This window comes from Carassius auratus, chromosome 23, assembly GCF_003368295.1.
Source record: "Carassius auratus strain Wakin chromosome 23, ASM336829v1, whole genome shotgun sequence".
In the NCBI taxonomy this organism is placed as follows: Eukaryota; Metazoa; Chordata; class Actinopteri; order Cypriniformes; family Cyprinidae; genus Carassius; species Carassius auratus.
Window position 1 is genome coordinate 18,478,789 of NC_039265.1, and position 21,571 is coordinate 18,500,359.

General features: G+C 37.5%; 3 protein-coding genes across 7 annotated transcripts in view; 2 read left to right on the forward strand and 1 right to left on the reverse strand.

The window, feature by feature from the left end:
* Positions 1–429: 429 nt before the first annotated feature.
* Positions 430–6,862, reverse strand: LOC113041642 (PRELI domain-containing protein 1, mitochondrial-like). 3 transcript variants are annotated; one of them, XM_026200286.1, is made up of 7 exons: positions 6,783–6,862; positions 6,103–6,229; positions 5,153–5,378; positions 3,433–3,546; positions 3,243–3,321; positions 2,338–2,432; positions 430–820 (listed from the first exon to the last, which is right to left on the reverse strand). In XM_026200286.1, the coding sequence occupies exons 2-6, from the start codon at positions 6,198–6,200 to the stop codon at positions 2,341–2,343; spliced, it is 609 nt and encodes a 202-aa protein (XP_026056071.1). In that variant the 5' UTR covers positions 6,201–6,229; positions 6,783–6,862; the 3' UTR covers positions 430–820; positions 2,338–2,340. The 3 variants fall into 3 exon arrangements, with proteins under 3 accessions (XP_026056071.1, XP_026056069.1, XP_026056070.1); XM_026200284.1 differs by lacking the exon at positions 430–820 and having other exon boundaries at positions 2,042–2,432; XM_026200285.1 differs by lacking the exons at positions 430–820; positions 6,783–6,862 and adding an exon at positions 6,493–6,762 and having other exon boundaries at positions 2,042–2,432.
* A 1,902-nt stretch (positions 6,863–8,764) lies between these two features.
* LOC113041643 (E3 ubiquitin-protein ligase Topors-like) lies at positions 8,765–15,044 on the forward strand. The gene is made up of 3 exons (XM_026200287.1): positions 8,765–8,973; positions 9,735–10,718; positions 11,616–15,044. The coding sequence occupies exons 2-3, from the start codon at positions 9,735–9,737 to the stop codon at positions 13,476–13,478; spliced, it is 2,847 nt and encodes a 948-aa protein (XP_026056072.1). The 5' UTR covers positions 8,765–8,973; the 3' UTR covers positions 13,479–15,044.
* Positions 15,045–15,147: 103 nt separating this feature from the next.
* LOC113041644 (probable ATP-dependent RNA helicase DDX58) overlaps positions 15,148–21,571 on the forward strand; it is a 14,383-nt gene continuing 7,959 nt past the window's right edge. The window contains exons 1-12 of one of the 3 annotated variants that reach the window (XM_026200290.1): positions 15,148–15,433; positions 16,977–17,107; position 17,353; positions 17,465–17,646; positions 17,752–17,896; positions 18,773–18,925; positions 19,007–19,108; positions 19,886–20,045; positions 20,530–20,776; positions 20,975–21,137; positions 21,212–21,313; positions 21,397–21,554. In XM_026200290.1, the coding sequence (XP_026056075.1) occupies positions 15,325–15,433; positions 16,977–17,107; position 17,353; positions 17,465–17,646; positions 17,752–17,896; positions 18,773–18,925; positions 19,007–19,108; positions 19,886–20,045; positions 20,530–20,776; positions 20,975–21,137; positions 21,212–21,313; positions 21,397–21,554 (1,653 nt within the window). In that variant the 5' untranslated portion in view covers positions 15,148–15,324. Of the gene's footprint in view, positions 15,434–16,976; positions 17,108–17,352; positions 17,354–17,403; positions 17,647–17,751; positions 17,897–18,772; positions 18,926–19,006; positions 19,109–19,885; positions 20,046–20,529; positions 20,777–20,974; positions 21,138–21,211; positions 21,314–21,396; positions 21,555–21,571 lie in introns of those variants that run through there. The other 2 variants (XM_026200288.1, XM_026200289.1) reach the window with 2 other exon arrangements.

The window sequence follows — 21,571 nt, forward strand, 5'->3', positions numbered from 1 at the left end:
TTAAACTCGGAATTGCGATATAAACTCAGTTTTGTGATATAAGCATGGTTTTGCAAAAATTACACTCAGAATTGCGATATAAACTCGGTTTTGCGATATTGAAACTCAGAATTGCGGTATAAACTCAGTTTTGTGATATAAGCATGGTTTTGCAAGAATTATACACAGAATTGCGATATAAACTCAGTTTTGTGGTATTAACTCAGTTTTGCGATATAAACTAAATTTTGCGATATAAACTCAATTTTGCGATATTGAAACTCAGAATTGCGATATAAACTCAGTTTTGCGAGAATTAAACAGAATTGTGATATAAACTCAGTTTTGCGAGAATTAAACAGAATTGCGATATAAACTCAGTTTTGCAAGAATTAAACAGAATTGTGATATAAACTCAGTTTTGTGATATAAACTCAGTCAAACTCAGTATTATTTAATAATTTCTTTCTGTATTATAGTTAAACCGTTTTGCAATACAGTAACTTTGTTTTTAAATTGAAATCAGCTTAAAGGCAGTACAACAAATGCTACAATGATATATAAATAAATACTTCACAGTTAAAATAATCTTCTAGCATAGCAGTGATGAGAACTGGGGGTAATATAATGGTCATAAAAATAGTGTTTTGATCAAATAAATTTGTAATATTCGTAAATGCATTTGATTTTGTTCAGATTTTTTGGGGTGACCTGATATGATCATGACATTCACTATTTGTTCATACTGGTCATATGTATTGCTGAGGTTTCTGGGTTTTGGAGGCTGAATCGATGTTTTTGTGTTTCTCGGCCGAATCTCCAGGACACACGGCCGATGCTTCTGAAATGATGGACACACAGAAGAAAACATTATAATGATTATTTTTAATCTTTAACAGAGGACTCTCACGGTGTCAGGTGTAATACTGATAAACAGCAATGGAAAGAGGAACTAACACTGATAATTTAATCTGTTCTGTGGTTTTTCTTTTGTAGTAATGAAACATGTCTTTACAACTTATTACTCAAGTGTTAAGGTCAACAGCTAAAAAACTTTTTTTGAGTTTTGAGTTTCTGTATCACAGTTCTTTTTTTTTTTGATATAAGGTCACAATTCTGAAGAGAAAAGACAGCAGTAATATATATATATATTGTGAGATTTAAACTCAGAATTTGGAAAATATAAACTCAGAATTGCGATATAATCTCAGAATTATGAAATTTAAGCAGGATTCCAAGATATTATCTCATTATTGCAATATTAACTAAGTATTGTGAGATTTAAACTCAGAATTGCAAGATTTACACTCAGAATTGCGATATACACTCGGTTTTGCGAAATAAACTCGGTTTTGCGATATGAACTCGGTTTTGTGATATAAACTCGGTTTTGTGATATTGAAACTCAGAATTGCGAAATAAACTCGGTTTTGCGAAATAAACTTGGTTTTGCGAAATAAACTCTGTTTTGCGATATAAACTCGGTTTTGCGTTATAAACTCAATTTTGCGATATAAACTCAGTTTTGTGATATTGAAACCCAGAATTGCGATATAAAGTCAGGTTTGTGAGAATTAAACAGAATTGCGATATAAACTCGGTTTTGCGATATTGAAACTCAGAATAGCGATATAAACCCAGTTTTGTGAGAATTAAACTCGGAATTGCGATATAAACTCAGTTTTGTGATATAAGCATGGTTTTGCAAGAATTACACTCAGAATTGCGATATAAACTCGGTTTTGCGATATTGAAACTCAGAATTGCGGTATAAACTCAGTTTTGTGATATAAGCATGGTTTTGCGAGAATTATACACAGAATTGCGATATAATCTCAGTTTTGTGGTATTAACTCAGTTTTGCGATATAAACTAAATTTTGCGATATTGAAACTCAGAATTGCGATATAAACTCAGTTTTGCGAGAATTAAACAGAATTGTGATATAAACTCAGTTTTGCGAGAATTAAACAGAATTGCGATATAAACTCAGTTTTGCGAGAATTAAACAGAATTGTGATATAAACTCAGTTTTGTGATATAAACTCAGTCAAACTCAGTATTATTTAATAATTTCTTTCTGTATTATAGTTAAACCGTTTTGCAATACAGTAACTTTGTTTTTAAATTGAAATCAGCTTAAAGGCAGTACAACAAATGCTACAATGATATATAAATAAATACTTCACAGTTAAAATAATCTTCTGGCATAGCAGTGATGAGAACTGGGGGAAATATAATGGTCATAAAAATAGTGTTTTGATCAAATAAATTTGTAATATTCGTAAATGCATTTGATTTTGTTCAGATTTTTTGGGGTGACCTGATATGATCATGACATTCACTATTTGTTCATACTGGTCATATGTATTGCTGAGGTTTCTGGGTTTTGGAGGCTGAATCGATGTTTTTGTGTTTCTCGGCCGAATCTCCAGGACACACGGCCGATGCTTCTGAAATGATGGACACACAGAAGAAAACATGATGATGATTATTTTTAATCTTTAACAGAGGACTCTCATGGTGTCAGATGTAATACTGATAAACAGCAATGGAAAGAGGAACTAACACTGATAATTTAATCTGTTCTGTGGTTTTTCTTTTGTAGTAATGAAACATGTCTTTACAACTTATTACTCAAGTGTTAAGATCAACAGCTAAAAACTCACACAAAGCAATATGTAAAAATAAACAATACAAATAAACATGGCTCTGGATTATGATACGATAAAGGCCTATTCACACCATTCTTTTATTTTAATAAATAAACGAAATATATATAAAAATAATAATCATCGAGACACCGTAATAGTTTTTCTTATTATTTTGAGTTTATATTTTCCATTTTAATTATCAATGAATTTTTGGTAATTTTATTGTGTGGTTTTGTCATTTTTATTAATTTATAATTTTATTAATTTTTACTTTTATTTTTAGTTATTTTAGTACATCAAGTTAAAGTAAATTTAAAATGAGAATGCTGTCTTGGCAGCTAAAATTTATATTTTTTTCATATATATATTATTTCCGTTTTTAATTTTATTTAAAGTAAAACAAACTACTGGTAGATTAAATTTTAGTTTTAGTTAACCATAATAACCCTGATGTACAAAACAATATTTTATTAAAACCTCTTTATAGTCTTATGGGTTTTATTTTGCACTGAATCGTGTCAGAATGCTAGTTTGAGTGTTTTCTTCTCCATGTTTTGCTAATGTTTGTTCTGGAGGAGGACAGGCCTGAAGTGTATATAGAGCTCTTACTCTGCAGATTGGACAGTGCATGCTCCAAACCCTTCATGGCTTTCACCTGATTACTCCTGAACCTGGCCCAACCGAACTCCTGCAGGACGACCAACACAGTTTTACAACACACTGATGAACATTCGTCTCGTCATCTTTTAGGTCAGACTCGAACCCAGACCTTTGTGCTGAGCCCCAGTGTGTGTATTACCTGAATGGGTCTGGAGAGGCCAAAGACTCCGGATGAGATCCAGGCTTCTCTGGTGATCCGTGTCCAAACAGGCCGGTCCTGTTCGCCCACAAACACACAGCGCTCCACCACACGCTGGCAACACACACACACACACACACACTTGCATCTTAGGGCACGTTATGATAGACAGCATTACTGTTAGTCACAATAAGATCCATTCATGAAGTCCTAGATTTTGGTCTCATTAAAATACTATTATACTTATTCACCATTTATTATTATTACTTTTTTTTTTTGAGTATTAGTTATTTGAATATATAAAGTTAAGTTAAATGAAAAATGTTGCATTGGAAAGCTGAAATAAAATAGTTTTTTTTAATTATTAATTTCTATATAGTTTTCAAGTCAGTTATAGTTTTACTTTAGTCTACATAGTTTTTTAATTTTATTTTATTTTAGTGCATTTATTATGAATTTATTAATCATGAATTGTTATTCAAATAATTTAGTATTTTTAAATATCTCTATATATAGTTTTTTATTGATTTCTTTTTCAGTATAAGTTATTTTAGTATAACAAGTTCATTCATTTTTCAAAAATTCATTTTTATTATTATTTTTGACATTTGTACATGATTTTATATCAGTTATTAATTTTATGTAGTTTACAAAAATCAATTCTATTTTTAGTTTGTTATTTTAGTACTTTAATAATTTATTCAATTAATTTAGTATTTTTAAATATCTCTATATATAGTTTTTTATAGATTTTTTGTTATTTAAGTTATTTTAATATAACAAGGTAAACTAAATGAAAATGTCGCCTTGGAAACAAACAGAAATAAAGTATTTTGTTTTAGTTATTTTTGTCATTAAAAAAAAAATCACAAATCTATCTAGTTTTATGTCAGTTATGGTTGGTTATTTCAGTTCATCAAGATAAACTAAATGGAAATATGAAATGTTGACTTGGCATAAAATATTTAGTTAGTTTTATTATTTTTGTTGTGTGTATCATTTTGTTAGTTCTTGTTTTTTCTACATAGTTCATTTCAGTTATTTTAGTTCAACAAAATAAAATCTTTAGATCTTGGTATTTCATTGTGGGTGTTTTGTATAAATTTTAAAGTTTTTTTTTAGCATTGTGGGGATTTTTTTATTTTTAATAGTTACATTTTAATAGTCTATAAAGTTTTTTATTTCAGTTTTAGTTATGAGAATGAGAAATTATATGTCAGTTTTCTTCATTTTCTGTTTTATAAAATGTCTATTATTTTTTTTATTTTAGTACATCGAGTTAAACTAAAACAAAAAAATCTAAAACGTAATCTTATTTTATTTCACATTTTCTGATTAGTTTTAGTTGTAGGGTTAGTTAGGGTTGAGTTGAGTCGAGTGGTTGGTGTTTAACTGGTTTACGGGAAATAAAGAACATTTGCTGTGCTCGTGTTTGACCACAGATCTGACACAAACCACACGAAACACACCCAAACACACCCAAACACTGCTCAGCTCACAGCTTCTGGAGATCATACTTTCATTATTCGCTTTCTTCACCGTCGAGTGAATGCATAGTGGGTTTAAAGATCTTTAGTAACTTTAAACCAAGTAGATGTTTATATTTGTACGTCACTGTATTCATTTCTACAATGAGAAAAGGTCCAATTTTACAGAAATATTCATGTTTCTTTCAGGTTAATGTGTATGTGTGTGTGTGTGTGTGTGTGTTGTTGTTTACCATGAGTTTAGCGTGATTTACGTTCCAGGTCAGCGTCGTGAGGCTTCTGTTTCGGAGGTCGACCACCGAATCCTCGATGATGTAAACCGAACGCGACAGATTTCCGGGGAAGACACGCTCCGCCCAGCGAGGGAGACGATTGGTCTTCGTCAGGAGCCGCCGGGACAGGAGCTGGTTATCCGGCGTCACCTCACGGAAAACTACGTCCTCCGTCAGAACATGAGTGCTGAGAGAAACACGTTCAAAGAACAATCACATAAAAACAACAATTGACTCCGATCGGACGATTACATAGATTCATAGAAATGTAGCATTGCATCAGTGTCTCATCAATGGATGCTCTGCAGTGAATGGGTGCCATCAAAATGAGAGTCTGATAAAAACATCACAATAATCCATAGCACTCCAGTCCATCAGTGAACATCTGGAGAAGACAAAACCTGAAACACATCCAGCATTAAGATGATTTTAACTCAAACACATACAGTCTATAATCCATAATAACACTTCCTCCAGTGAAAAAGTGTTCTGCTCTGAATCAGGAGAGAAATCTGCACAGATCAAGCAGCGTTTAAACAGATCTAAACTGTATTTTGATGTGAGAGACAACAGCAGATGCACTTTTTCACTGGAGGAAGTGTTATTCTGGATTATAGACTCTATGTGTTTGAGTTAAAATCATCTTAATGCTGGATGTGTTTCAGGTTTTGTCTTCTCCAGATGTTCACTGATGGACTGGAGTGCTGTGGATTATTGGGATGTTTTTATCAGTCATTTTGACGGCACCCATTTACTTCCATTTGAGAGACATTGGTGCAATACAACAGTTCTCCAGATCTGATGAAGAATCAAACTCATCCTAATCTTGGATGGCCTGAAGAAGAGCACATTTACAGAAAAACATCATTTCTGCGCAAGCTATTCATTTAAATGTAGTGTGGTTTATGTACCTGTATGGGTTTGGGTATCTCAGCCAGAAGGCTGCCAACACCTGATCCCAAGGGCTCTTGATGTCCGTCTCGCTGAAGAAGTACTTCCCCATCATCATGAGGCCAGCAGAGCCCCACGGACAGAGTCCTGAACAGAGAAACCAGCACATCTGGATTTATTCATGACATGCACCATATGGACAAAAGTATTGGCACCTCTCTTCCAATGACCATGTTTGACTAACCATTTTCATGAGTGCAAATCTTAATGTTTAAGCATATTAATATATTCTAGGGAATTATGTGCTTCTAATTTCATAGTAACGGTTTGGAAAGAGAAACCTATTCTATTATAACAATTTATAAGAGGATAACATAAAGTTAAATGGTATTAGAGTTTAGTAAACAAACCCTCGAGTGTCGAATAGCGAGACTTCCTCTTTTATAATAAGCGCTTGTTATTCTGATTTAACACGAAGCAGATCTCTTAAATCCATCCAGTTGTAAATATGTTTACTGTATTTATTTTTCAACAATGTTATTATCCTTTGTTGAGAAAATAAAACGTCAGATCGCGCGCAGAAACAGGCGAGACGAATATAAACAAACACGAGTAAACCCGAACAGAAGCCGAATCGACACGAACACGACCGCTCAATCTCGGTAAAACAAAAACACATTTACTGTATTAACGGACTCACTGTAATAATCCTGCAGCTCTGCGCGAACATCACCGACATCCGCCGCATTTCCGCCTTCTGTGCGTGCGCGGGCGTGTGAGAATGCGTGCGCGCGTCAAGAGCGTTAACGAGTAACTTATTACAGCTACATTATCACGCTTATTAGCATGTATATTACTGTTTATATGACCTTATTTGTGACTCTGGAGCACTAAACATTGATACATCATCATCTGGAAGCTGAATAATCTTTACATCGATGTACTGTTTATTATTTGGTTTAGATACAACTATTTGTAAATCTGCAATCTGAGGGAGCAAAACAAAAAAATCTGAATATTGAGAAAATCATCTTTAAAGTTGTTCAAATGAGGTTCTTAGGAATTCATATTGCTAATCAAAAATGAAGTTTTTATATATTTACGGTACAAAATATTTTCATGTTATATGATCTTTTACTTAATATCCTAATGATTCTTGGCATAAAAGAGAAATGGATAATTTGGATAATGACACATACCATGCATTGTTCCCTACAAATATGACTGGTTTTGTGCTGCAGAGTCACATATATGAGTTTTGAAGCATCAAAACAACACGTACAATACAGCTTAGAATTGTTGTTGTTGTTGTTGATTAGAAAGTGTTATAAATTCATTATCATTTTCAGAGCATTTCGTTGCTGATGTGACTGTAGAATAGTATTCTTCATGTACAAGTATAAACTTTCTGTTTCTGTTTGTTGTTTCGTATGCAAACTACAATACAAAGTCTAGTCAAACCAGTAAATGTTTATTGAAAATGAACCAAATTCGGAGTCAGAGCACCTGATTTGCTCTGATTATATAAACATCTATGAATGCAGAGAATAATTTAGAAGTTTAGCTTCAGGTGTTCGTTTATAAACTTTTTTGTATTTAAAAAAAAAAATCGATTTGTATTTCTACCACTAGATGGAGACACGTTTCCAGCTCTTCAAAATATGAAAATACCAAAGTAGTATATACAGTAAACAAAATAACACAACATTAACAAAATACTAACACTGTGCATCTCGTGAGTAACGTTAATGGTAGTAAAATAAGTAAATATACGTAATTTTTTTGAAAAAAATAAAAACAACAACTATATTATAATTTGACTTATAGCCTATAAACAATATATATTATGAAATTCCTTGTTTAAATATATTAATTCAAGCTGAATGCTATTAATACCTGTATTTGCTATTCAAAAGGCGAGAATATGTGTTTTTGTATTTAGTAAATGTTTTTCAATTTTATGTATTTTAAAAATATTGAAATAAATGTATATTTATTTAAATATTTATAGTGGAAAAACAACCGGTTGCTTTTTTATTAATTTTATTATAATTCTTATTTATGTTATAGATTAATAAATAAACATGTATATTTTGTTAAAGAGTGAAAGAATATATTTTAATTAATTTTCCTTTATTTGTTTGAAGAGTTTATTTGCAAAAACAGATAACTCAAATATATATATTTTTTATTATGTTGTCACGTTTTTACTGTGTTTAGTATTATTATTTTTTGTTATTTATAATCTAATCAAAATAACTCAATTGCAGTTTGTTTGAGATTAACTGAGGAATGCACAATTGAAAATTATTTAAAACGTAAACCTTTTTGTGAAATGAACTCTTCATATTCTTATATATATATATATATATATATATATATATATATATATATATATATATTATTTTTGAGAAATAAAAACATGCAATTGTTTATTTTTTTGCTTTATTGTTGATTTATTTGTATTCATTGGTTTATTTTTAGTATTATTTATGTTTTCTTTATATTTCAATGCATTAGTGTTTTCTATATTTTTAAAGAAAGATGATGCATTTATTAATTTAGTATTTATTTATATTAATTAATTTATTATTAATGTTATTTATTTATTTCTCCCATGGTTTTTCATAAAGAACTCAATGTTTATAGCGTCAGGCCGCTAGTGGCGCGCGTGTTCGTGACGTCACCGGAAGAGCCGCTCTGTGTGTTTTGTGTTCCTCAACAGCAGTGCGAAACTTCTCCATTTCTGTCGGTTTTTAATGTTTATTTGCCGTAATTTTGTGTTTTTGTCGTAACGGATGTCGCGCTGATGTGATATAGATGTGTTTCTCGTGTGAGGTTTGGATTATTCCCGGGTGTTTTCTTCTTTGTGACGATGTGGTGATGATCAGGTGAGAATCTGTTTCATAAACTAGCTAACGATAGCGTTATTTGTTTCGTTTTTGATCAGATTTCGTTCCTTTATAGATTTATTGCCTGTAGAGGTGTTTTATAATCGCTGTTTTGAGTTATCGGGGAAGGCAGGAGAGAGAGATCAAGAAATCATCGATCAAAACAATACAGACAGCATTAGCTGTTTATTATCGAAACGTTTTAAATATATTTGTGTGATTTCTTAAGATCATAATTCTCAGTATGTCAGTGTTTATGGATGGATGTAGTCGTGTAGTGGGTAATCTTAATATTCAAACATCCTTATGTGAAATAATTAACTAAATCAACTTTTTATGATCCTGCGTTTTTTATTTATTAACGTTTTGCAGATTTTACAAGGTTCGTGTAAACCTATGACTAACTGTATGTATATATTGTTAGGAAAACCTAAAATATAAAGGTTTGCCAAGTTATATTGCAGTCAAGTTATATTTTCTAAAATGCAATCGTAAAAGTAAGGCTTGAATCATTGAATTCAATTGATTTGACATCCTTTTTCATGATTAAATTATGAATACCTCTAGAAAGACCTGATGGTGAAGCAGTTTATTCAGGGTAGAAAAAAAAAAACAACTAAATTATAACATTTTTCAGATTTTGCAAGGTTTATGTAACCTATGCATGTTCAGAAAAACATGGAATTTGGGAAAAATATAAAACTATTTGTACTTCTCTAGTTCACACAAGGTTGTCTAACGAGCTGATGTTTTGTTTGTAGATGATGGCGCCTTCTAAGATGAAGCTGCGTGTGAGGAAGAGAGACAGCGCTAGCAGATCTTCTCAGCGTTTATTAGCCAACGCTTCGCCTGATTCCAAATGCCCCATCTGCCTCGACGGCTTCAAAAACGTGGCGTCGCTGGACCGCTGCCTGCATCAGTTCTGTTTCCGCTGCATCCACGAGTGGTCCAAGAACAAAGCCGAGTGTCCGCTCTGTAAGCAGCCCTTCCACTCCATATTCCACTCCGTCAAAGGGGAAAACGACTTTAAGGAGTTCGTGCTGCGTCCGCCGGAGAACGGAGCGCCTGTGAACGCCGATCCGCCGGAGCGTGTGCTCCGCCCCCGAGTTCTCCGAGGCCGTGAGAGGCGGAGCCACAGAGCGCAAAACCCCGCCCCTTCCTCATCCCCTCCGTTAGAGGATGACGTTATGTTCGATGGGCTGACCGACGCAGCGGCGCTCGCGGGGAACCAAGACGTACAGCAGATGGTGCTGCGGTTAACAGCGCGCAGACATGGGCGTGGCGAGGGGCGGAGCTTGCGGCGTTTGCGCGACCAAGATGTTGTGGCATTCCGACGTGCGCTTTATAGGACTGGCGTGCGAGTGCGCAACTCGAGGGACGCCGGCAGGCAGAGGGACATTTCGGCTACATTCTTGCGACAAAATCCCGGCTGTTTGCGACGACTGTTGCCTTGGCTGCAGCGCGAGCTCACCGTTTTGTACGGTTCGCACGGCTCGCTGGTGAACATCGTGCAGAACATCATCATCTCGCGCATCATGAACTACAACATGGAGGACTCGGCCATCCGAGACGAGCTCCGCCCCTTCCTGCTGGCGCGCACCGACCACTTCCTGCACGAGCTGGTGAGCTTCGCCCGCTCCACCCTCAACATGGAGGCGTACGACCAGCAGGCCGTCTACGACTGTCCCGCTCCCAGCTACGAGGAGGGCAGCAGCTCGGACCTTTCTGTTATCGCCATCTCCGAGGTGAGACTTGCAAACATCAAATATTATGTTTTGTAAATTAGTTTCTGAGTTTAATTTCCTTCTCGTATTCTCAGGTGCCATAGAATTATTGAAATTGCCACTTTTAGGCTACAAGCCAAAACATGCTGTTTATGTGTATGTCCCCTTTAAATGAAAATGAGCTGGTGCTCCCACCTCCCAGTTTTCCCGAAGAATTGGGCTACGCAGGATGAGTTTACCCCAAAAACGTGAAATTTAGTGCATTGAATGCGAATTTTACTGGAGGATCCCTGCCGAAAAACATGTATTTTACCAAGGAACCCCACTCGAAATACGAATTGACTAGTTTTGGGATAGTTTTGAGTAGCAGTTCGGGGGGATTTTGTTGTGAGATATTAGTATTGTATTTGGTTTTGCCACAATGCCCATTTTGTGTCATAGCCCACTATAAAATGTGGGCTGCACAGACATTTACAAAAACCTCAACATGTTACCTCAAGATGGTCCTTAAGCTCCCCAAACAAAAACAGATTTTTAAAAATTTATAAATTAAAAAAAATGGCCAAGCAACCTCCTTTGGACCATTTGAGATGGATTGATCCTGAAAGCAGCAACCAGAAGGTTTCAAGCACCAAAAAAATTAAAAACGTAATTTCTTGTTCCTTTTCCTCCATTTTTCCTCCTCCGCGGTGAGAAGTAATGCACAAAAAAGTGTCCACCAAATGCATAAATACTGTTTAGTATGTCTATATTTCTCTAAAAATTGTATTAACTCATGATAACTTTGTGTGAGGAAGAGTACATAATTTAAGTTGTTATTGTGAAGTGTTCTGACAGTATGTTTCCGTTTATTGTAAGCAGATGTAATCTGTTTCTGGTTCAGTTTATCCAAGTCTTCATTGTTGTCTCTTGTCACAGGATGACGATGATAACGACAGTGAGGACAATGTCACGGAGAATCCCTCTGCCGTCCAGGAACGCCTTGCATCCGTTGCCACAGCAAGTGGAGCAGAAAGTTTGCCAAGTCAGTCGGCGTGGGATGATGAGACGCCTGGTCCCTCCTATTCAACCCTCCTCCCCTCTTCCAGCCTATCACAGGATGAGGGGGCGGAGCCAATCACAAGCACAGCCCCTCCCCTCAGTGCCCTGGATATGACTGACCCTGTGACGAGTGGCAGAGTGTCAGCTGGACCGGGTGAAGATGACATAGAGGAAGAGTGCTTGATTGTGGGATACGTGAAACCAATGGCCGAACGGACTCCAGAACTTGTTCAGCTCTCCTCAGACTCGTCTGAAGAAGAGCAAGAGCCAGCCACCACTGAGACAATGGCATCAGTTATGAAATCAGAGGCATCCCAAATGCAGCTCCCGTTACAGTCCCACATGAACCCAATTAGCCCTAGCTCCTCCCCAAGCCCTGCTCCCTTGTGCAGTCCACAGCATTTACTCTCAGATGGAGTCGGGTCACACAGCATAGAACGAGAGACTGACTACTTGTCCTCCCGCGGTCACCGGTCCAAAGATGGTTCACATTCACAGCAGAGTCAAGATGACTTCAGATTCAGAGGTCACAAGAGGCACAGAAGCCATCGGCGCTCTGGCAGCAAAGAGAGGGATAAGAGTTTAGAACAACCTCGGGGCATCAAGACCCCAGATTGCTCGCCAAGCCAAACACGGAGCTGGACACAAAGCCCGGAAGTGTCCGTGTGGAGCTGTAGCCCTGTCTCTAAGTCACACAGTAGCGACTGCTCTCCTTCTCGAAATAAGAGCGGAGAGCATTCGTGCCATACAAGAGAGAGATTCTCACACTCTCCTTCCAACTCCAGAAGGAAGAGAACCAAGGAAAAGAGGAGTAGGTCACCCGACTTGGACTGGTTCCCAGGACTCGATGGTTCCCACCGTATCTGTGAGGCAAAGCGTTGTCGTAAACGCCGTAAGCGTTCAGTCAGTAGCAGCAGTGCTGATTCGCACTCCGAAAGATCCTGTCTGGATAAACCCAGTGGCAAACGCAAGTACAAAACCCGGCACTTGGAGCGAGCAGCCCAGCGGCAGCACAAGGAAGGAACCTCAAGCAAAGAAAAGCGACACAGAGAGCGCCGACGAAGCAGGGAACGATCTCCAAGTGTGGAGATCATCTATGAACGAGGGCCGCCTGACCCTTACTGTGTCCAGCGGAGGAAGAAGAAGCACCGGAAGCGAAGAAAGGAGCTGCGTTCTCCCACTGTGATCACGATCGATAGCGACAGCGACCGGACCATCGACTGTCTGGACCGCGTCATGGACGTTACAGACCAAACCGCAGCTGATGTCGAACAGAGGGATGAGACTCCTGAGCAAGATCCCATCCAGAACGCAAGTTTTACCTTGGACTCTTCAAATCCTCAATCCGAGCCTTCGAGTCCCATGAGCCGAGGCGACCCCACCGATGAACCCACACTCAACCTGGATGACTGCGTGGTGGATGTAGTCGACCACAGTAGCTCCGACTGCTCCCAAAATATGGGTTCCAGTAACCACGGAGGGTTTATACCCGACCCTTTCCCAGTGGATTCAACAATGATGGCCCCACCTTCGGATGTGAGGCTGCTGGAAACCATACTGAAAGATCTTGTGGATATCCTACCGGAAACAGAGCAGGAAATAGAGCCGAGATCTCCCGGCCAACAAGAACACGCTTTTAGCCAACGAAAAGACCAATCAGAGACGAGACGAGATGTGGACAACTTGGAGAACACCGATGGGAGCGGACCAGAAGAGTCGCCGACCAAAACTGCTAGCTAGAACTAAAACAGACTTTTTTTTTACAAACACATGCTTATCTCTAGACATTTTATAAACTCATTTAAAGTTTGAGTTCCTGCCGGAAACGGCTCATGTTTCAGAAATGTTTGGAGAACATTGTTGCAAGCGTCATTATTATTGTTCATGTTGTATTTATAGTTACGGTGATCCTTTTCCTTGAATCTGGTGCTGATTCTCTGTGCCACAACCCAACGGTGATCATGCCTGGATGGCAGCCCTTGTACCCCAACATTAGCTCCAGTAGCAGCACATACACAGGGGTGACCGTCTACGCTAGTGGTTCTCAGCTCGTTTGCTTCAAGACGCAGGGCCTTTGTCAAACCGAAAAAAAGAGAAAATTTATTTTGCCATCCTACACTTTTAGAAAATAATAATAAGATAAATAATAATAATAATAAATATATATATTAGCAAAACTTGTAGATGTAGGACAGATTGTCACTGGGGCAGCGCATTGGAAAGAAGGAGAAACATGTTTTTAGGAGTAACATGTGAATGGTCCCTAAGGGTAAATATGTGACTCTGGACCACAAAACCATTCTTACACGTCAATCGTTCATAATTGAGATTTATAGCTTTCCATTGATGTGTGGTTTGTCTGGGATGCAACTATTTGAAAATCTGGAATCTGACGGAGCAAAAACATCTAAATATTGAGAAAATCCTCTTTAAAGTTGTTCAAATTAAGTTCTTAGCAATGCATATTACTAATCAAAAATTACGTTTTGATAGAATTACGGTAGGAGACTTACAAAATATACTTGCTTAATATAGAAATTATTTTTGGCATAATAGAAAAATCGATCATTTTGACCCACACAATGTATTTTTGGTTATTGCTACAAATATACCTCTTTCAGACTGCTTTTGTGCTCCACGGTCACATATTGCTACACTTAAGACACAAATATGCTCCTTTTTAGGGTTGGATTAGGCACAACGTTGTAACTTAAAGGGTAAGTTCACCTAAAAATGAAAATTAGTCTGTTTTACTAGCCCTCGAAGCATCCTAGGTGTGCATGACTTTCTTCTTATATTAAAAATTGTCCTTACCCCTCCAAGCCTTTCAATGGGTGTAAGCAGGTGTTTGTTGTCAACAGTTCAGAAGATGTGAAATAAAGTGCGTGCATCCGTTATAAAAAGAGACACAGCTCCAGGGCATGAATAAAGGCCTCCTGTAGCAGATCCATGCATTTTCGTAAGAAAAATATCGTAATAAACACTTTTTTTCTCACTTCTGCTGACCGTCATGTCCATAATCTTGTCCGAGCACACATGTGATCCTGTTTTAATTTATTTACCACGACCCACTGGCTGAGAACCACTGCTCATTCATCATTCAGTCCCACTGAACCTGGAGAATTGTGTCTTTGTTAACCTCAGGGCACTGTGTGTGTGTGTGTGTGTGTGTGTGTGTGTATGCGGGACTTTGGTGACACCCTATAATTCAATGATCATGTCTACTGAACACACATCAAACCTTCTTTACAACAGCTGTCTATCATGTCAGCCAACAATTAATAAATGCATTTAATAGATGTAGAATCTTGTGTCTCAAAGTGTTTTTCTTTATGAACGGTGGCATTAGTTAATCATCTCTGTGAGCTGAGACCCTTCAAACCAGCAGAGGTTTGATCAAACTGTGATAAATCCTGTCTTCCAGGTGATAGGATCGTCCCTGAGCCGGTTAAGTTGTCGCTCCAGTTCTGTTCACTGTTAGTATTATGTGTTTGGTGTACTTTCACTTTTGTTTCTGGATCAGCAGCAGCGAAACTCAGGATTAGACGAGAATCAGTCAGTCGTCGAGTGCTGAGTCCCTGCAGAGATGTACGAGCTGGAAAAGGAGAATTTGCGGCGCTTTAGCGATCACATCACCATGTTTTTACGACCGTCACTCATCAAGGACTTCATGACAGAGTACCTGGGAAATAAAGGTGAGAGTTAATGAATAAACACCGACGCATCTCAAGCAGCGAATCAGTTGAGTGAAACCTGCTTGTTATCTGAAGATGTTACTGGACAGATGAATGAATGAAGCATCCTGGAAACACTTTTAGTTCCTATCTTGTTGGAGATAATGAAGCCTTATTGAGAATTATGTAATAGGGAGCATACTGTAGCTATGCTAATAAATATGTAAATTAGGCTTTAAGTAAGTTTCGGTCTTTCAGATGCCATTGGCCCACAAATATGATCGTCCTCATGCTGTGTGTTTATGTTTGTTTTAATAAAAACTCAACTTATACAGTGAAAAAATATTATTTGGAATATATATTTAGTTTCTGTTCATTTATAAATTCGCTTTAGATGAACGCTTCTGATATTAATAAATGTAAATATATATATATATATATATATATATATATATATATATATATATATATATATATATATACTCCTTTGTGAGCCTACAGTAATGTTAAATCGATTGACTAGTTGATTTTATTTTTTTATAATAAATTACATTTCACCAGCCTATTTATTCATTCTGCTCCAATACTGTTCTTTTAGATTTATTTAAATATTTATGCAAATATTTTTTATTTATTTTAATTATATTATTTGTTGATTTTGCACTATATAGTGCTGTACTGTTTTTATTTATCGTTTTTTTTTTTATTTCATTTTGACATTTTCACTCAGTTTTTCAAGTTCGTTTGAAAAAAAAATGTCTATTTTTTAACATGCCTGTATAAAATACACAAATTCAAATCAAAATCTGTTTAAAATGGAAAAGTTAACAAATCTATTTGGTTTGGTAATGTCATGGCCATTTAAAGTGAGTGCTGAGCCAGAGACAGACGCATTTGTACGTTGCTGCATGATAACCAATCACAAAAGATTCTGTTGAGCTTATGAATGCAACGGCCAATCAGCGACGTGCAGATGAGTCATCGCTGAAACGCGCTGTTTCGTTCACTCGCTCGCTGACTGAATTACCTGGCGAATACTCTCATCAGAAACGAATGTAAGTTCAGATATTAATTTCACAGTGTAAACTGCTTCAGTGATTTGAATGTGAGTTTTTGAGAGTGCCTGAACTCTGGCTAAACCGAATCAGACTCTGACTGAATGCAAATGTTCTGTGATGATTTAAATGTCCTTTGCTCTCTGTAAAATGAAAGTGTCAGTTGGTTTCTTACAATACTGTTATTAAATTCACATTAAATACAAAGTCAGTTGCTTTAAAAATATTTTATGGCATGACACCCATCCGGTATAGGCCTAGCCCATCACCATTTACTAATCAAATAAATCTATAAAGGTGCAATACGCATTTACTTGCACATACTTGAAAATCCAGTTATTTCATGATAACACGTTTGGAAATATTTTAAATCCCGAGAACTCTCTATAAAATAAACACACAATTGTGCCATAAGACTTGTTTTTTGCAACCGGTTTCCAGGTATGATTGCTATTCTATTCTATTCTATTCTATTCTATTCTATTCTACTCTATTGTCTCTGTGCACAGAGGCTGTGGAGAGTATTCTCTCTACAGAGACGAAGTCTGTGACCAAAGCTGCCCAGATGCTGCTGGACGAAATATGTTTTTTAGAGGAAACTGGTTGGTTTCAGGCCTTTCTGGACACTTTGCATGCTCAGGTGAGCTCAGTGACTTCCACTTCTCATTTTGCGCCACCATGCAAGGCTCAAGACATAGATGCAAACTCCTTACCTTTCAGTGACAGCTCACCCTTTTTTGAGATCAAATCAGGTCACCTATGAGATTTGCTTAGATTCAATGAGAAAGTGTTTTACAAGAGCACTTGTGATATTACAAGGGAAAATAAAGAACTGTTTCAATAAGTATTGTATAGTATTTATTTTTATTACTCCTGTCCAAAAAGGGTATTTTATGTATTTGAGATTTGAGATGTGGTAACTATTTTACATTTTAGGTCAGCATTGCTGTCTAATCATAGGAGTTGTTGAGGATGTGTGTATGCTGGTGTGCTGTAGATTACACCGGACTGCACCACGCCATTAAAGACTGGAGCTTCCAGGAGTTAGAGCAGCTGAGCGAACACAGGAGACTGCTCGAGAAGATCGAAGCCTCAATCACCAAACACATGAAGCCCAGTGAGATGCTCGTGCACATGAGCGACTGTCTGAAGCCCAGAGAGTGTGAGGAGATCCGGGCTGTGAGTCTCCTCTCAAACATACTCTACAGAAGCACACAGACTCCTGATGTATGACGTATATATGTATGTTTGTGTCCTCACGAGTCCGTGCTGTGTGTGTTACAGGAGGAGAGTCAGCGAGGTCGTATAGCTGCCAGTGAGAAGCTTGTGATGAGTCTCCTGCGCTCAGACAAACCCAACTGGTTTAAACTGCTGAAGATTGCGCTGGGAAACTGTGACTTAGACGAGGCTCTACAGCTGCTGGAGAAAGGTTATTGAATTATATCTATCTGTCTCTCTCTGCCTGTATATCTGTCTGTGTCTGTCTGTTTGTGTGTGTGTGTCTATCTGTCTGTCTGTCTGTCTGTTTGTATGTGTATGTGTGTGTGTGTGTGTGTGTGTGTGTCTGTCTTTCTGTCTGTCTGTCTGTCTTTCTTTCTGTCTGTCTTTCTGTCTGTCTTTCTTTTTTTCTTTCTTTCTGTCTGTCTGTCTGTCTGTCTTTCTGTCTTTCTTTCTGTCTTTCTTTCTGTCTGTGTGTGTCTGTCTGTCTGTCTGTCTGTCTGTCTTTCTTTTTTTCTTTCTTTCTGTCTGTCTGTCTGTCTTTCTTTTTCTCTTTCTTTCTTTCTGTCTGTCTGTCTGTCTGTCTTTCTTTTTTCTTTCTTTCTGTCTGTCTGTCTGTCTGTCTGTCTGTCTTTCTTTCTTTTTTTCTTTCTGTCTGTCTGTCTGTTTGTCTTTCTGTCTTTCTTTCTGTCTGTCTGTCTTTCTTTCTTTTTTTCTTTCTGTCTGTCTGTCTGTCTTTTTTTTTCTTTCTTTCTGTCTGTCTGTCTGTCTGTCTGTTTGTCTTTCTTTCTTTCTTTCTGTCTGTCTTTCTTTCTTTCTTTCTTTCTGTCTGTCTGTCTGTTTGTCTTTCTGTCTTTCTTTCTTTCTGTCTGTCTGTCTGTCTGTCTGTCTGTCTGTCTTTCTTTCTTTCTTTCTTTCTGTCTGTCTTTCTTTCTTTTTTTCTTTCTTTCTGTCTGTCTGTCTGTCTGTCTGTCTTTTTTTTTCTTTCTTTCTGTCTGTCTGTCTGTCTGTCTGTGTGTGTGTCTGTGTGTGTGTCTATTATAATCATCGCATGTTTAAGTACTCTCTCCTGAACTCTGTGCTGCAGATGACGAAGTAAAGGCAGTGGAGGTCAATGAATGTGATGAAGAGCCGGAGGCCATGGTTACGACCGTGAGTTTCGAGTACAGAGAGGAGATTGAAGACATGCTGATGAGCAGCAACAACACGAGCGCCTCAGAGAAACCCACCGGGTTCAAAGGTATGCAGTCCAACATCAACACGGTAACGTCACCTGAGAGTGCTTGTGTTTGCCGAAATGTGACCTTTGACCTCTGCACAGGGGAAGCTGAGCGATCAGGTGAACGGAAGCTGAGAGAATATCAGAAGGAGCTGACCGCTGCTGCCACCCAGGGCCAGAACACCATCATCTGCGCTCCCACAGGTGCATTAAAGACATCATTCAATGAAAATTTGCCCTTTTTATTTTCTAAATGCATGTTATTGAAATCATTGTAATTAATTCAGCCACTAATGTCTCATTTTTTATTTAAAAAAAAAGTAATTCATAATAGTATCTTCATAAAAGAGAGCTTTTTTAAATTGAAAGAAAGATGGATAGTTGTGATCCATACAATGTATTGTTTTCTACTGCTAAAACTATACCTGTGCTACTGATGACTGCTCAAGAGACACATATATAGTATGTGTTAGAGTTGCTAATCTTTATTTATACAGTGAATTAATTTGTCCTTTATAAATTCATAATGATTTGATTCAATGCAATTTAAGGGGAAGTTCATTTATAGGATTATGTGAAATGTTAGAAAATGAAAAACTACGAAATATTATTTTCATATTTAATGGTTATTATTATTTTAAAATATTAAATCATGCTTTACCAAATCACGGTGTATTACATTTCTAGCATTTCAAATAGACTCTTGACCAAAACAAACAAATCACAAATGAATCACAGTTCAAGTAAATCATTAAACCCCTGTATAAATTATGTTTAAGAAATAATAATCCAGTCAACAACCGATGGATAAAAGCTTTCATGTATTTGTCCATTTATTAGCTTTTACTGTACATCTGTTACATTCATGTGCATCACAGTATGAAAGTAAATATTGGTCTTAAGATTCTGTTATTAATTTTTGATTAAGAAAAATGAGGCATGCATGAATGACCTCATGACTTCCACTCAACTTTCCCTTAGGTTGTGGAAAAACTATTGTGGCTTTGGCCATCAGTGAATATCACCTGAAGCAGTTTCCTGAAAGAGCAAAGATCGTGTTTTTGGCAACCAAGGTCGATGTCTACGAACAGCAGTACAAACTTTTCAAGGAGCACTTTTCCAGCAAGGATCCAAACATCAGGCATGATCACACACACACACACACACACACACACACACACACACACACATACAGACATGTAAATTAATTCAGTAAGGAAACAATGCTGTGTGTTGATGCTGAGAAGCACAACATGGCTTTTTCTTTAGCGAAATAGCCCAAAAAAAGACAATATTGTATTTACAATAGAAGCTACTTTATATTAACTTCTTGTTTATTAAATAACTGCACTGACATGAAGTCTGCCACAGACCATGCTAACCAAACCATTCATATAATCTTCCTAAATGCTTGTAATTGATTAACTGTCTATGACTATTGCTTCCCAGTGACAGGCTTCAATAAAAATGAGCTCAGTATTATAGCAAAAAAAGATCAGTATTATAGCAGTAAGTTATACAGTAAATGACAGATACGCTCGTTGATTTAAATGATATAATTATTCCAGATGTGTGTGTGTAGATGTCAGTCCTCGTCTCTGAAGTGTGTGTGTTGTGATCTGCAGGGTGACGGGGATGTGCGGTGATATGGAAATGTCTGTGCGCTGGCTCATAGAGAATCATGATATCGTGGTGATGACGGCTCAGATCCTGGTGAACGCGCTGCAGAGCCCTGAGTTGCCGTCTCTGGAGATCCTGTCGCTCATCCTGTTCGACGAGTGTCACAACACGACCGGAAAACACCCCTACAACAACATCATGACCCGCTACCTGGACACCAAACTCTCCGGCAGCACACACTCACTTCCACAGGTGCACAGCACACCGTTATACTCTATTCTATCAATCGATCATAGAGATGCTGTAAAAATAACACAAAAAAAAACTCTTCCATCTTCTGAACTGCTTGTCCTATGTGGAGTCCTTCATAGTCTCTTCTATTATATTCCGTTGTACTCTGATCTTTTCTGTTACCGTGTCCTGACTGGTTTATAATCCGGTCTATCTTAGATTGTGGGCCTGACAGCATCAGTCGGCATCGGTTCGTTCAAGAGCAGGCAGGACGCAGAGAACAACATCTTACAGCTCTGTGCCAACCTGGACACCAGGGTCATCACCACAGTTACTGAACACAAAGATGAGCTCAAGTCATATGTGCACACGCCTGAGAAAGGTCAGCACATACAATATACACACATAAGACATTACCTATCACACATGATTATTAATGCCATATGTGTGTGACAGCTTTTTTCGAGGTTAAACAGTGCTCGAGTCACCCCTTCATCGGAATAATCGAAAACATAATGAGTAACATTGAGCAGCTGGCGCAGAAGACCTATGACATCGGTGCGTATTCCTCACCTGCACTTGCATGTTGTACAAACACAGACATACACACACTAACACACATGTGTCTCTGTGGGTCTCAGAGAGCCTGTCGAACATCCAGAACCGTGAGTACGGCTCACAGAAATATGAGCAGTGGATTGTTTCTGTTCAGAAGAGCTGCAGAGTCTTACAGATGAAGAACACAGATGAGGAGAGACGCATCTGCAGAGAACTCTACAACTACACTGAACACCTGCGGGTGAGAGATAGATAGAC